We start from the raw sequence: 14,679 nt of genomic DNA, 5'->3' as shown, positions 1-14,679 counted from the left end.
TGACAAATCCTTCTTTCCCAGACTGTAGGGGTCGATTCCATTGCACATAGCAATCTCCTGAATATATCTAAAGCAAGCAGTGGCTTCTAGATTATGAGCATACTCTGATAAGTTATCGCTAGTTGTTTGCACTACGGCAGCCGTTTGGACCACCAGCTATTTCACTTCCGGTAAAACCGCTAAGAAAAGTTACGTAACTGAAACCCAGCAATAGTACAAAAGGTAGAATATCAGACTGAAGCGAAAGTGAAACAGCTACAGTGAGGAAACCTCTTTCTAACCAATAACCACGAAAGAAAGAAAGACCCATGACATTTTCTACTGCAATAAGTTTCCAATCATCTTATCAGTCAGGAGATCTTGTTTGTTTGTTTGTTTGTTTGTTTGTTTGTTTGTTTGTTTGTTTGTTTGTTTGTTGATGCTGCTTACTGCCTGTAATGATTTCACTAACCATAACTGACAGCATCTGTATGTCCACTGGAGTGGGCAATTTTACAATATTATATTGATTAGAGAATGGTATAGCATTATAGAATGATAAATTACATCAAATTGTATTTTTCAAACATATACACAGGTATTACAAGTAGTTTTGTAATATTGACCAACTCCATTGTTACTCAGAGAAACAACAAATTGTCTGGCGGTTTGTTAAAAAAATTATTTTAGTTTATGTTTTCATTTTACCTCCATTTCTGAAATTAATGTATTCCTGTAGTTATTATTATTATTATTAGTAGTAGTAGTAGTAGTAGTAATAGTATATCTATTTATTTATTTATTTACTTACTTATTCGTCTATTTATTCATTTATTTGCCTTACAATTATTATCTGCTGGTGCCTTGTTAGCAAACCTAAATATTGAGGTCATTGCCATGCATTATTTAAATTGTCCAGAGCATTGCTTCTCAAAGTGGGGGCCGTGAAACATAGCCTGGGGTCAATTATTAATTTTATTCAATTTCACTTTTTGTTTTGTTACAGTGGTGGAAATTACAACCCACCATTATCAAAGCTATTCCATTTATTGCCGTGTTCTTATAGTTACTCGCCTTTTCACAGTGAGACGAAAGAAGAGAATTTTTTTGCAGCATTTATATCTTGCGCTTGATTTATTTTTATGCAATCTTTATATATACATATTTTTACATAATGTCTGAATGTTTTCCTTTTTTTTGTAAACCATGTCTTTTATATATGTTTATTAATACATACATTTTGTTCATATTTATAACTACAAAGTCAAAAGATGTTGTGTATTAATGTGAAGAAGTGGAAGTAAATTCAGTAACAAAAACACAAGGGTCTGAATACTTATTTCCCCTCACTGTAACTGGCACCTTGAAATGAATAAGTTTAATCCAAACCTCAGTAACAGGTCGGGATATCCATCCAACATCTGTAGCTGCTTATCCTGTTCTACAGTTCACAGGCGAGCTGGAGCCTATCCCAGTTGACTAATGGCGAGGTACACCCTGGACAAGTCACCAGGTTATCGAAGGGCTGACACAGAGACAAACAACCCTTCACACTCACGGTCAATTTAGAGCCACCACTTAACCTAACCTGCATGTCTTTGGACTGTGGGGGAAACCAGAGCACCCGGAAGAAACCCATGCGGACACGGGGAGAACATGCAAACTCCACACAGAAAGGCCCTCGTCAGCTCGAACCCAGGACCTTCTTGCTGTGAGGCGACAGTGCTAACCACCACCGTGCCGCCCAGGTGGGGATATAAATAATGTCAAATTGAACCTCAAGTTTCCTGTGAATATAAATTTCAGGAATAAAACGCTTTATGGTTCCAGTAAGGAGAACCAGAAAATGATTGTAGTCTACATTTGAATAATGAGACTAATGTTTGGATAAATAGATTATGTTCATGACGTAAATTTGGATTGAGGGGTGTGTGGAACTCATTTTCCAGTTAAACCCGGTTCTTTAACATCTGCAGGAAATTCCTGTGGATGTTCTATCAGTCTGTGGTCGCCAGTGTCCTGTTTTACACCATGGTATGCTGGGGGGGGCAGCACATCCAAGAAGGACACATCCAGGCTGGACAAACTGATCAGGCGGGCCGGCTCTGTGGTCGGCATGAAGCTGGACTCTCTGGTGACGGTGGCAGAGAAGAGGACTATGGACAAACTACTGAACATCATGGACGATGCCAGTCACCCTCTGCACACCGTCATCAGCAACCAGAGGAGCCTGTTCAGTGACAGAATCCTTCTTCGCAAGTGCAGACTTAAAACAGACTTAAAAACTCCTTTGTCCGTCACGCCATCAGACTGTACAACTCCTGTCGGGGGGTAACAGGATGACAGAGGACGGGAAGGGAAAGGAAGGGAAGGAGCAGTAGCCTAGCCTGACAAAAAGCAATACTGGACAATGTGCAATATAAATGTGCAATACCTCTCCTGCTGGACTCCCCCGCTATATCTTATTCTTTTTTATATTTGTATATGTAAATATTTAATTTAATTTATCTAGAAGTTTTTCTCTATTTTCTGTTTATCCTGTAATGATGATGCTGGAATTTTAATTTCCCTGAGGGAACCCTCCCGAAGGGATCAATAAAGTTCTAATCTAATCTAATCTAAAGGAGTTTCGTAAAAGTTTAAGAAGCCCTGAGTATGATGATATTCCTGCCACTTTTACACAAACCCACCCATCCATCCATTCATCCATCCATCCATCCATCCATCCATCCAGGGGTGCAGATCCGATGTCAGGATTGGGGGGGACACAAAAGTGATTTTTTTTTTTTTTTGCCTGTATACAACTCATACCATGCAACCATAAATCACAACTTCGTAGAGGCTCGCCACATCATTCAAAAAGTACTGCACAGGGAATCATTTGTCTGAAAATACATTTGTTTGTACAATTTTGAATAATTTAGGGGATTTTTATTGGGGGGGACAATTCATGTTTTTCAGAAATTGGGGGGGGGGGGGGGGGGGGTCCATGTCCCCCCTGGGATCTGCACCCATGCATCCATCCAATGTGCCATTCATGCCCCCAACCCTCCGGTGTTGCTCTCAGGGGACTCACAGTGAGGTGGTGGTGCTGAGCAGCGCGCGAGGTTCGAGCGTGTCCGTCAGATCCGCATCATCACAAGCCACGGTGACGCGCGCGCTGCGCCGGTTCAGCGTCCCGGAGCGCTCTGCTGCGCACTCACAGCTCTCCACGGTGAGGTCGGGACAGTGTCTCCTGCTCGCCAAACTTATCCTCCACAAAGCGACCAGCGCAAAAACCACACTCACTACTTTCATCATGGGGCGAAGACGCGCGTCACGGTGTTTTTAAGTTATTTCTCCCCAACCTGGGAGGTTGTAACGGACCATCTCACGCGTAAATCACATAAAATGCAGTTAGGCGACCGTCCACGGATATCACAACACTTGGCTTTCCAACTCCTAAACATCTCCAAAACCCAGTGCGCATAAACTGTCAATGACGCGCATGTCCTCGAGATGTCACGACTTGGCAAAAGTTTCTTCTTCTTCTTCTCTTTCTTTCAAACGCGTCTCTCGGAGAATAAACTGGCGCAAAAACTTTGCTCCATGTCTCAGAGTTCAGTGTGCAGATGTAGCTCCAATGCACATCTGTATAAGAGCCAATCCTTGTGTGATCCGTTAACTTTACGCTCCAGTCAACAGGTGGTCCGAGTGAAAGATGCGGCGGCTTCACGCGCGCTCTGTCCCGAGTGAGCACTCGGCATGACAACAAGCCCCGCCCACAAAGACCATAAACGGAAGTGCCGTTCATTCCTATTGGCTCCAAACAGACCACGGGATTTAAATCCGCCCTGGCCGCCAAAAGGAGGCGTGTGGATCCATCCAAAGTCGCTCAGAAATGGATAAACATCATGTCAGACAAGCTAATGCATGACCAAAACAGCAAGAGAGATTAATTATACTTAAATGACATGTGTAATGGACTGTTTTTAGGACTATTTTACTAAATTTGATTGTAGTATATATATATATATATATATATATATATATATATATATATATATATATATATATATATATATATATATATACTCACCGGCCACTTTAATAGAAATCTGTTCTTGATTCTAAGATTCCTGTTCTTGGCTGCAGGAGTGGAACCCAATGTGGTCTTCTGCTGTTGCATGCTGAGATGCTTTTCTGCTCACCACGGTTGTAAAGAGTTGCTATATCCTTCCTGGCAGCTCGAACCAATCTGGCCATTTTCCTCTGACCTCTCTTATCAACAAGGCGTTTGTTTCCATCCACAGAACTGTCGTTCACTCGATGGTTTTTGTTTTTCGCGCCATTCTGTGTAAACTCTACAGACTGTTGTGTGTGAAAAACCCAGAAGATCAGTAGCTTCTGAAATACTCCATCTGGCATAGTCCAGCTTCTGAAATAGTGCATCTGGCACCAACACCCATGCAACAGTGAAAGTCACACTTTGAGATCACACTTTTTCCCATGCTGATGTTTGAAGTGAACATTAACTGAAGCTCTTGATTTGTAGCTGCATGATTTTATGCACTGTGCTGCTGTCAAGGGATTGGGTGATGATATAACTGCATAAAACAGCAGGTGTATGAGTGTTCCTAATAAATTGGCGAGTTATATATATACTTAAACTAGGGCGGCACGGTGGTGTAGTGGTTAGCGCTGTCGCCTCACAGCAAGAAGGTCCAGGTTCGAGCCCCGTGGCCAGCGAGGGCCTTTCTGTGTGGAGTTTGCATGTTCTCCCCGTGTCCGCGTGGGTTTCCTCCGGGTGCTCCGGTTTCCCCCCACAGTCCAAAGACATGCAGATTAGGTTAACTGGTGACTCTAAATTGACCGTAGGTGTGAGTGTGAATGGTTGTCTGTGTCTATGTGTCAGCCCTGTGATGACCTGGCGACTTGTCCAGGGTGTACCCCGCCTTTCGCCCGTAGTCAGCTGGGATAGGCTCCAGCTTGCCTGCGACCCTGTAGAAGGATAAAGCGGCTAGAGATAATGAGATGAGATGAGATATACTGTACTTAAACTGATTTGCAATGATTTATGGTACATAACTGATCATAATTGAGCTCAATTGATTTTAATGATTTGCAATACCACTGTTGCATCTTTTGCATCTCCCCCCCATCCCCACCCCTGGGAAAATCTCATCTCATCTCATTATCTCTAGCCGCTTTATCCTGTTCTACAGGGTCGCAGGCAAGCTGGAGCCTATCCCAGCTGACTACGGGCAAAAGGCGGGGTACACCCTGGACAAGTCGCCAGGTCATCACAGGGCTGACACATATGGCCCTTTTCCACTACCCTTTTTCAGCTCACTTCAGCTCGCTTCAGCTCACTTCAGCCCGACACGGCTCGCGTTTCGACTACCAAAAACCAGCGCGACTCAGCTCACTTCAGCCCTGCTTAGCCCCTAAAACTCGCACCGTTTTGGAGTGGGGCTGAAGCGAGCCAAAGCGAGCCGAGTGAGGCTGTGGGCGTGAGCAGACACTCCCCTGTGCACTGATTGGTGAGGAGGAGTGTCCTCACATGCCCACACATGCCCCGCGAGCACACTGGGATCTGTAAACACCGCAAACCCGGAAGAAGAATAATTACGAATTACGAGAATTTCTGAAGCCTTATGCGCCTCGCCTCATCTATACGCTCTTGCCAGTATCTGTTGGCGTTGTCGGTGACAACAAGCCACAGCACCAAGACCAGCAACACTAACGACTCCATGTCCTCCATGTTTATTGTTTACTATTCGGGTCGTGAGACTACCGCTTAAAAGCTCACTGATGTCACTGTTTGCGCTGCTTAACGACATCACGTGACGTCCACCCAATTTCGCTAACTCCACCCAATGTGTCCACCCACTTCCAGCCAGCACGGTTCAGCGCGGTTGTAGTCGAAATGCAACTCCAACAGCCCCACTCAGCTCGACTCAGCTCGACTCAGCACGGCACGGCTCAGCCGCGTTTGTAGTGGAAAAGCGGCAATAGACACAGACAGCCATTCACACTCACATTCACACCTACGGTCAATTTAGAGTCACCAGTTAACCTAACCTGCATGTCTTTGGACTGTGGGGAAAACCGGAGCACCCGGAGGAAACCCACACAGACATGGGGAGAATGTGCAAACTCCGCACAGAAAGGCCCTCGCCGGCCATGGGGCTCAAACCCGGACCTTCTTACTGTGAGGTGACAGTGCTAACCACTACACCACCATGCAGCCCCCCTGGGAAAATGTACCTTAAAAATAGATTTTTTTTCAACAATTTTGAAATCAAACATGAAAGGAAGCTTCATTCATTCATTCAGTTTCAGCAACTGCTTTATCATGTCATGGTTGGGGTGGATCCTGAGCCTACCCCAGGAACACTGACCAGAGGCATGGACACACACTGAATGGGACACCAAACCATCAAAGGGCCATTCACACACACATTCACACACTCCTTCATACCCAGCACCAATTTAGAGTAGCCAATTCACTTGGGCTACGTTTACATTACGTCGAATCAGCGGATCATCAGATTAACGTTCTTAAAACGATTCGCGTTTACACTAAAACCGTTAGCCGTGCACACAGCAACGCCAATACGTGGATACGCTAATCACATGACTTTAGACGGCGCGTAACATGATCCCAGTGCATTTAGGGCATGCGCAAGGCTCACCACTTGCAAGTAGAAGGATGGCAAGCCTAATACACGGATATGCTCAGCTCCGCAGGCATCCTGCGCTCCAAATCACTCCACCCTGAACAGCGAGTGCCCTCTGGAGGGTGCGCACTCCGGCCCTACGCAGCTCACAGAGCGCACGAGTGAAGTGAGCAAGCCATGATTTGGGACTGAGCCGCTGTGTGTGAGATCCCAGCGCATATCACTTACTACTTGCAAGTGGAAGGATGGCAAGCCTAAAGACAATCATAACTACACAATGGGCAGTATTTGCATCAGTATTTGCAGTATTTTCATGCTTTTATACTCCTTAATGAAAGGTGATACAAGGCGGAAGTCCGCGCCGTTTTTCAGCAGTCGCGTCACATGACCAACGCCAGCGAATCAGGAAGGTGGATGTCACAGTGACGTTGTCCAATGAGACGCCAGCTAGAGCTCAGCACAGCGTATCCGCGTATTCTGAATGTTTACACAGCACCGGAGCTGACACGATCTGGATTGAATACGTGGACGCTGGCGGATTCCCGTTTCCTGGCGTTTCCAGGGGGTTTAATGTAAACGGACAGTGCATCCGCGAAGAAAACGAGACAGATACGGTCTAATGTAAACGTAGCCTTACTGGCATATTTATCATGCTAGATGTGAGGAAACCCGACCACCCAGAGGAAACCCAAAGGAAAAAAGCAAAACTCCACACAGACAGTAACCCAAGCTCAGGATCAACTTAGGGAACCTAGAGCTGTGAGACAGCAATGCAACATTACACCACTATGACACATCTCCTTTTTCTTATCTTTTTTATTTTCCTTTTTATACATTTATGTTCTTCTTATTCTTTTTTGGGACACAGTAAATAACGTACATCATTAATATATAATTTCAAAGTTTATAGAAACTTTTGGCATTTGAATCTACAACAGAAAAGTTGTAATCCTTTTGTTCCAACTAAAACAATAAACTTAAAGTTTTATCTTCTCTCCTTTTGTGTAATTCGTACTTTAGTTAGACAATGTGTGCTCAGAGGGTGGCATGGTGGTGTAGTAGTTAGCACTGTCGCCTCACAGCAAGAAGGTTCTGGGTTCAAGCCCAGTGGCCGACAGGGACCTTTCTGTGTCGGGTCTGCATGGGTTTCCTCCAGGTGCTCTGGTTTCCCCCACAGTCCAAAGACATGCAGGTTAGGCTAATTGGTGGCTCTAAACTGACCATGAATGTGAATGGTTGTGATGACCTGGCGACTTGTCCAGGGTGTACCCTGCCTCTCACCCACAGTCAGCTGGGATAGGCTCCCGTTTGTCTGCAACCCTGCACAGGGTAAGAGATAATGGATGTGTGCTCAGTCTATCAACTTCCAGTTTCTCCTCTAAAAATACTGTGTATTAATTGGAAAATAAAAGTAGAGTAAATAATCCGCTTCATTCATGTTCAGTACACACACCTGCAATTCAGTCCATAACACACCTACTAATGATTTATTACAGAAAACATCACCAAAATGAGCCAGATTATACCAGTCCATCCATCCATTATCTGTAGCCGCTTATCCTGTGCAGGGTCATGGACAAGCTGGAGCCTATCCCAGCTGACTATGGGCGAGAGGTGGGGTACACCCTGGACAAGTCACCAGGTCATCACAGGGCTGACACATAGACACAAACAACCATTCACACTCACATTCACACCTACAGTCAATTTAGAGCCACCTGCATGTTTTTGGACTGTGGGGGAAACCGGAGCACCCGGAGGAAACCTATGCAGACTCGGTTAAAAAAATATCACACATAATCCTTTTTAAAACATTTGTTAACCATGGATAATTTGATGTGGATGTCCAAATTAGGAAACCTTATATTGATTTTGCTTTTACAGTTGAAAGACAGGGGAGGCTTAGCCATCTTAGCGCATTTATATGAGCCACTCCTGAGTCAATCTCATCTTACTTTGGTGAGAGATGGGGTACAGCCTGAACAGGTCACCAGTCAGGGCTAACACAAAGAAACAGCCAGCCATTCACACTCACATTCACACCTACCATATGGGCAATTTAGAGTAGGTAGTTGAACTAATGTCTTTGGACTGTGGGAGGAAACCAGAGCACCTGGAGGAAACCCACGCAGGCACAGGGAGAACATGCAAACTCCACACAACCTCTTTTTGTATGTTACCCCTTTCTGACCAACAGAGAACGGGTTCCATTCTGGTTTCTTCACCAAATCTTGAATCGTTCAGAGCATTTTGATGAAGATAATTTGGTTCAGAAGCAGAAATGTTGGTTCTCAGCTGGAACCAAAATATAGCTGGTTTTTCCAGCATGAACTGTGACAACCTCAGTGGGTGTGTCTTTAGTTTGGAGAGGAAATGGAGTGCAGAAATGGAGAAAGCAACAGAAAAGGATACATCTTCAGAGAAAAATAAATGAAAACAAATATCAGCAGTAATACAATGAAAGCTTACAGGTAAACAATCCAGAATGGCAGGCAAAATCGTAAAACAATGAAACAGGCAATAGGTTGAGCGAGGCACAAACAGGCTATCATAGAGATTGGCAGAAACAAAGACGAGAAACAGGAGATCAGGGATCAGGAACCCAAACAAGGAAATAAGGCTCGGTAATGTGTCAGCAACACAACTCAATACTTCGCAAAGTGAGTATGTTTTCACAGTTTTTATATGGGCGCACTGTTTGTGCCTTAATCCTGTGCAGGTGTGAGTCTTTTACGGTGCACATAAGAGTCCGCTTGGCACACGCGCTGTCCGGAGCGTGCCCGAGAGTCTATGTGATGCCAAGGCTCGCAGATGTGACAATCTTACACAAAATTAGTACAAAATTAATGTAGAAATAAATATCTTATGTCAAATTGTTATGGCATGTTACAAAAAAAAGAAAAAATCAGAGTCCTTGTCTCCATTTTCTGAGTCCTAATGAAGTTAATGCACGAGTCTGAGTCCAAGTCCGAGTCATCAGTGCTCAAGTCCAAGTTGAGTCATGAGTCCTTAAAATTAGGGCATGAGCCGGACTTGAGTCCGAGTCCTGGACAAGAGTCCAAGTCCTGGACTCGAGTACTACAAGCCTGATATACAGTACTGTGCACCCTATTTTTCATACATACTTTGTAATAGATTTCTGTCTTATGACTTCTGCATTATTGAGTCAGTACAAAAACATTTTAGAGTTCCAAACATTTGTTTTGCAGCACAAAATTAAATGTTACAGGGAAAAAAATTGTATCTGAGCAGCATCTATTTACAGTGGTGCTTGAAAGTTTGTGAACCCTTTAGAATTTTCTAGATTTCTGCATAAATATGACCTAAAACATCATCAGATTTTCACATGAGTCCAAAAAGTAGATAAAGAGAACCCAGTTAAACAAATGAGACAAAAATATTTTACTTGACCATTTATTTATTGAGGAAAATGATCCAATATTACATATCTGTGAGTGGCAAAAGTATGAGAACCTTTGCTTTCAGTATCTGGTGTGACCCGCTTGTGCAGCAATAACTGCAACTAAACGTTTCCGGTAACTGTTGATCAGTCCTGCACACCGGCTTGGAGGAATTTTAGCCCATTCCTCCGTACAGAACAGCTTCAACTCTGGGATGTTGGTGGGTTTCCTCGCATGAACTGCTCGCTTCAGGTCCTTCCACAACATTTCGATTGGATTAAGGTCAGAACTTTGACTTGGCCATTCCAAAACATTAACTTTATTCTTCTTTAACCATTCTTTGGTAAAACGACTTGTGTGCTTAGGGTCGTTGTCTTGCTGCATGACCCACCTTCTCTTGAGATTCAGTTCATGGACAGATGTCCTGACATTTTCCTTTAGAATTTGCTGGTATAATTCAGAATTCATTGTTCCATCAAGGATGGCAAGCCGTCCTGGCCCAGATGCAGCAAAACAGGCCCAAACCATGATACCACCACCATGTTTCACAGATGGGATAAGGTTCTTATGCTGGAATGCAGTGTTTTCCTTTCTCCAAACATAACGTTTCTCATTTAAAGAAAAAGTTCTATTTTGGTCTCATCAGTCCACAAAACATTTTTCCAATAGCCTTCTGGGTTGTCCACGTGGTCTTTAGCAAACTGCAGACGAGCAGCAATGTTCTTTTTGGAGAGCAGTGGCTTTCTCCTTGCAACCCTGCCATGCACACCATTGTTGTTCAGTGTTCTCCTGATGGTAGACTCATGAACGTTAACATTAGCCAATGTGAGAGAGGCCTTCAGTTGCTTAGAAGTTACCCTGGGGTCCTTTGTGACCTCACCAACTATTACACACCTTCCTCTTGGAGTGATCTTTGTTGGTCAACCACTCCTGGGGAGGGTAACAATGGTCTTGAATTTCCTCCATTTGTACACAATCTGACTGACTGTGGATTGGTGGAGTCCAAATTCTTTAGAGATAGTTTTGTAACCTTTTCCAGCCTGATGAGCATCAACAATGCTTTTTCTGAGGTCCTCAGAAATCTCCTTTGTTCATGCCATGATACACTTCCACAAACATGTGTTGTGAAGATCAGACTTTGATAGATCCCTGTTCGTTAAATAAAACAGGGTGCCCACTCACACCTGATTGTCATCCCATTGATTGAAAACTGACTCTAATTTCACCTTCAAATTAACTGCTAATCCTAGAGGTTCACATACTTTTGCCACTCACAGATATGTAATATTGGATCATTTTCCTCAATAAATAAATGACCGAGTATAATATTTTTGTCTCATTTGTTTACCTGGGTTCTCTTTATCTCCTTTTAGGACTTGTGTGAAAATCTGATGATGTTTTAGGTCATAGTTATGCAGAAATATAGAAAATTCTAAAGGGTTCACAAACTTTCAAGCACCACTGTAATAAGTGGCAAAGTTTGCTTGTCTTGAGCTAACGTTACCATTTCTCTACGGATTTTCACCAAATTTGGCAAGTAGGTCGGGGGATGACCCGGAATTTTGCAGATATAAACAAAATTCATGTACGGGAACATCCACCCACCCCCTCTCTCAATGCCTTTCACATTACATTTATCAAAACAAACTCCGGACAGATCTTCACTAAACTTGGCACGTCCATGCTCCCCCCTCCAGAACCTGGGCAATGCCTGGGTAACCTGCTAGTATTACATAAGAGAGGAGCACTTTTCAGATTAAAAAAGAAAACAAAATGAAGGCTCCTGGGTTTTGGTGCAAAATTAAGAAGCAAGTGTAACAGTCAAAGTGTCCAGAAGAACTGTGGCTGGTTCTGTAAGATGCTCAGTAAAACCTACAGCTCATTTCCTTATAAAACTGCACTCATTGTACCTGAGACTACTTTTTTTTTTAAAGCAAAAGGTCATCTCACAGGGAGGCACGGTGGTGTAGTGGTTAGTGCTGTCGCCTCACAGCAAGAAGGTCCGGGTTCGAGCCCCGTTGCCAACGAGGGCCTTTCTGTGCGGAGTTTGCATGTTCTCCCCGTGTCCGCGTGGGTTTCCTCCGGGTGCTCCGGTTTCCCCCACAGTCCAAAGACATGCAGGTTAGGTTAACTGGTGACTCTAAATTGACCGTAGGTGTGAATGTGAGTGTGAATGGTTGTCTGTGTCTATGTGTCAGCCCTGTGATGACCTGGCGACTTGTCCAGGGTGTACCCTGCCTTTCGCCCGTAGTCAGCTGGGATAGGCTCCAGCTTGCCTGCGACCCTGTAGAAGGATAAAGCGGCTAGAGATAATGAGATGAGGTCGTCTCATACCAAATATTGACTTTGTTTCATTTATTATGGCTTACTGCTGTTTATAGTATTTTTTTATGTTGAAACCTTTAATTTCATTATTTTTAAGCCATTTTTGGTCTACAGCATTTCTTTACATGTGCCTAAGACTTTTGTACAGCACTGTATATCAGTTCTTACATATATTAATGAATTGTATGGCAGCTGAATCATTCAAAAAGTTTAGATGATATTCTTTCTTTCTTTCTTTCTTTCTTTCTTTCTTTCTTTCTTAGGTTTAATAAAATTTATTCTTAATGTCTACTACCAATAGGAATTGCAATATGTTGAATCAGCTGGTGTGTTAATGAAAAGAGCTTTTAATAATTTAAGGTATACTGTGATGAATTATGCAACCGAGAATATAAATAGATAAATAATATGTATTATTTAAGATAATAGGGTGGCACGGTGGTGTAGTGGTTAGCGCTGTGGAGTTTGCATGTTCTCCCCGTGTCCGTGTGGGTTTCCTCCGGGTGTTCCGGTTTCCCGTAGGTGTGAATGTGAGTGTGAATGGTTGTCTGTGTCTGTGTGTCAGCCCTGTGATGACCTGGTGACTTGTCCAGGGTGTACCCCGCCTTTTGCCCGTAGTCAGCTGGGATAGGCTCCAGCTTGCCTGCAACCCTGTAGAATAGGATAAAGCGGCTAGAGATAATGAGAGATAAGAGACAATGCCTCAGTGATTGGAACTTAGACTTTGTCTCAGTGTTTCTACAAAGGCATACAACTTTAAGGCTACATCCACACGACAACGGCAACGAGATGTTATTTAAAAATATATCGCGTCCAAATGGGCAACGATCAGTAAAATATCAGGTCCATCTGGCAACGCAACGCTTGCTGAAAACGATGCAATACACATGCCACACCTCTAGGGGCGCTGTAAGACGGTCCCTTTGGAGACACCAGAACAATAGAAGAAGTAAGGACGCATGCGCATAAACTATTATGCGCGAGACTTCATATTAGCCAGAAAGTCAGGAAAATCTGTTCGTAAAATTACATTATAATGACCAAATACAATGAAAAGTATTTTTCCAGTTTCACCTGTGAAAGGTAATCCCATGTGATCTCGTTTGGACGGCAAACCTGTTGGTACAGTTAAACGCAGCTAATCTTTATTCTCCACTTTGACCTATCCAATATGGCGGCGAGGATGACGTATGATTCTATGCAGAAGGCGGGGTCTTTAATGGTCTGGAATAAATTTAATGCTACATGTTGATGGATTAATTTGTTGTTTCTCACCTGTGAAAGGTAATCCCATGTGATCTCGTTTGGACGGTAAACCTGTTGGTACAGTTAAACGCAGCACATGAATCTTTATTCTCTGCTTTGACCTATCCAATATGGCGGCGAGGATGACGTATGATTCTCCGCGGAAGGCGGCGTCTTTAATGGTCCGGAATAAATTGAATGCTACACGTTGATGGATTAATTTGCTCTTCTATGCCCTTTTTGAGGAATGTATTGTAGGACTTAAACTAACATCTGAAGAGGTGAGATCGCTCCTTTTTTTCCCTATTTTTGCTGGCGGGATTGACTCTGCCCTAAGGGCAGAGTCTCTCTCTCTCTCTCTCTCTCTCTCTCTCTCTCTCACTTTGCACCATTACACAATAAATATTCACAGTGAAAATATTTTGTAAGCACGTTTCATGAACCAAGTTATAGGATTTGTTGACAACTCGCATCGAGTTCGTTACACTTCTACCCAGCGTGAAGCACTCACAGTCATGTGGTTGTGACGTCATCGTAAACAAATCCGTTCTACTCATCCAGACGACTTCACAACGGCAACGTTGCCAGTTCTTTCCACTCTGGAACCCGTTCTCAAAAAGATTGTGTTTTGGGCACCCAAAACGCCGGTGCCGTGTGGACGCCAGCCTTAAATGATAAGCAATTGTATCGGAGTCACCTGAATCCGTTGCCGTGTGGACAGGGCCTAAGTCACAGACTATCTGGGATTGAACAAAAACAAACAACTCTTCTAGGTATCAAATACCTCATTTGTCATTTCCACATCTTAATTCCGAGCTAAATCACCACGCCATACAAACTGAAACTATTCAAGAGGGTTGAGTTACTCCCTGCCTTGTAGGCTACACTATTTATTGATAGAAAAATAAAAGCTGTGCAATGCATAAACAATTTCAATAAAACAAACTTATGAACTATGAATTATTACAGTAAATCACACACTGTTCACTTTCTTTAAATCTCCACAGAAGATATTCATTTTCACAGAACTATATCAGGGTGTTTCTCATGCAGCATTTTAAGTGCAT

The 14,679-nt window shown here is 43.4% G+C and overlaps 1 protein-coding gene across 1 annotated transcript in view; it reads right to left on the bottom strand.

Moving 5' to 3' along the window:
- The window catches only part of LOC132889578 (adhesion G protein-coupled receptor A3), a 493,612-nt gene extending 490,327 nt beyond the window's left edge, over window positions 1-3,285 (bottom strand). The window contains exon 1 of the mRNA XM_060926228.1: window positions 3,056-3,285. Within this exon, the coding sequence (XP_060782211.1) occupies window positions 3,056-3,279 (224 nt within the window). The 5' untranslated portion in view covers window positions 3,280-3,285. The remainder of the gene's footprint in view (window positions 1-3,055) is intronic.
- Between the last annotated feature and the right edge of the window lie 11,394 nt (window positions 3,286-14,679).

This window comes from Neoarius graeffei, chromosome 7, assembly GCF_027579695.1.
Source record: "Neoarius graeffei isolate fNeoGra1 chromosome 7, fNeoGra1.pri, whole genome shotgun sequence".
Taxonomy (NCBI): Eukaryota; Metazoa; Chordata; class Actinopteri; order Siluriformes; family Ariidae; genus Neoarius; species Neoarius graeffei.
Note: the sequence above shows the minus strand (reverse complement) of the source record. Positions and strands in the feature narration are given on the sequence as shown.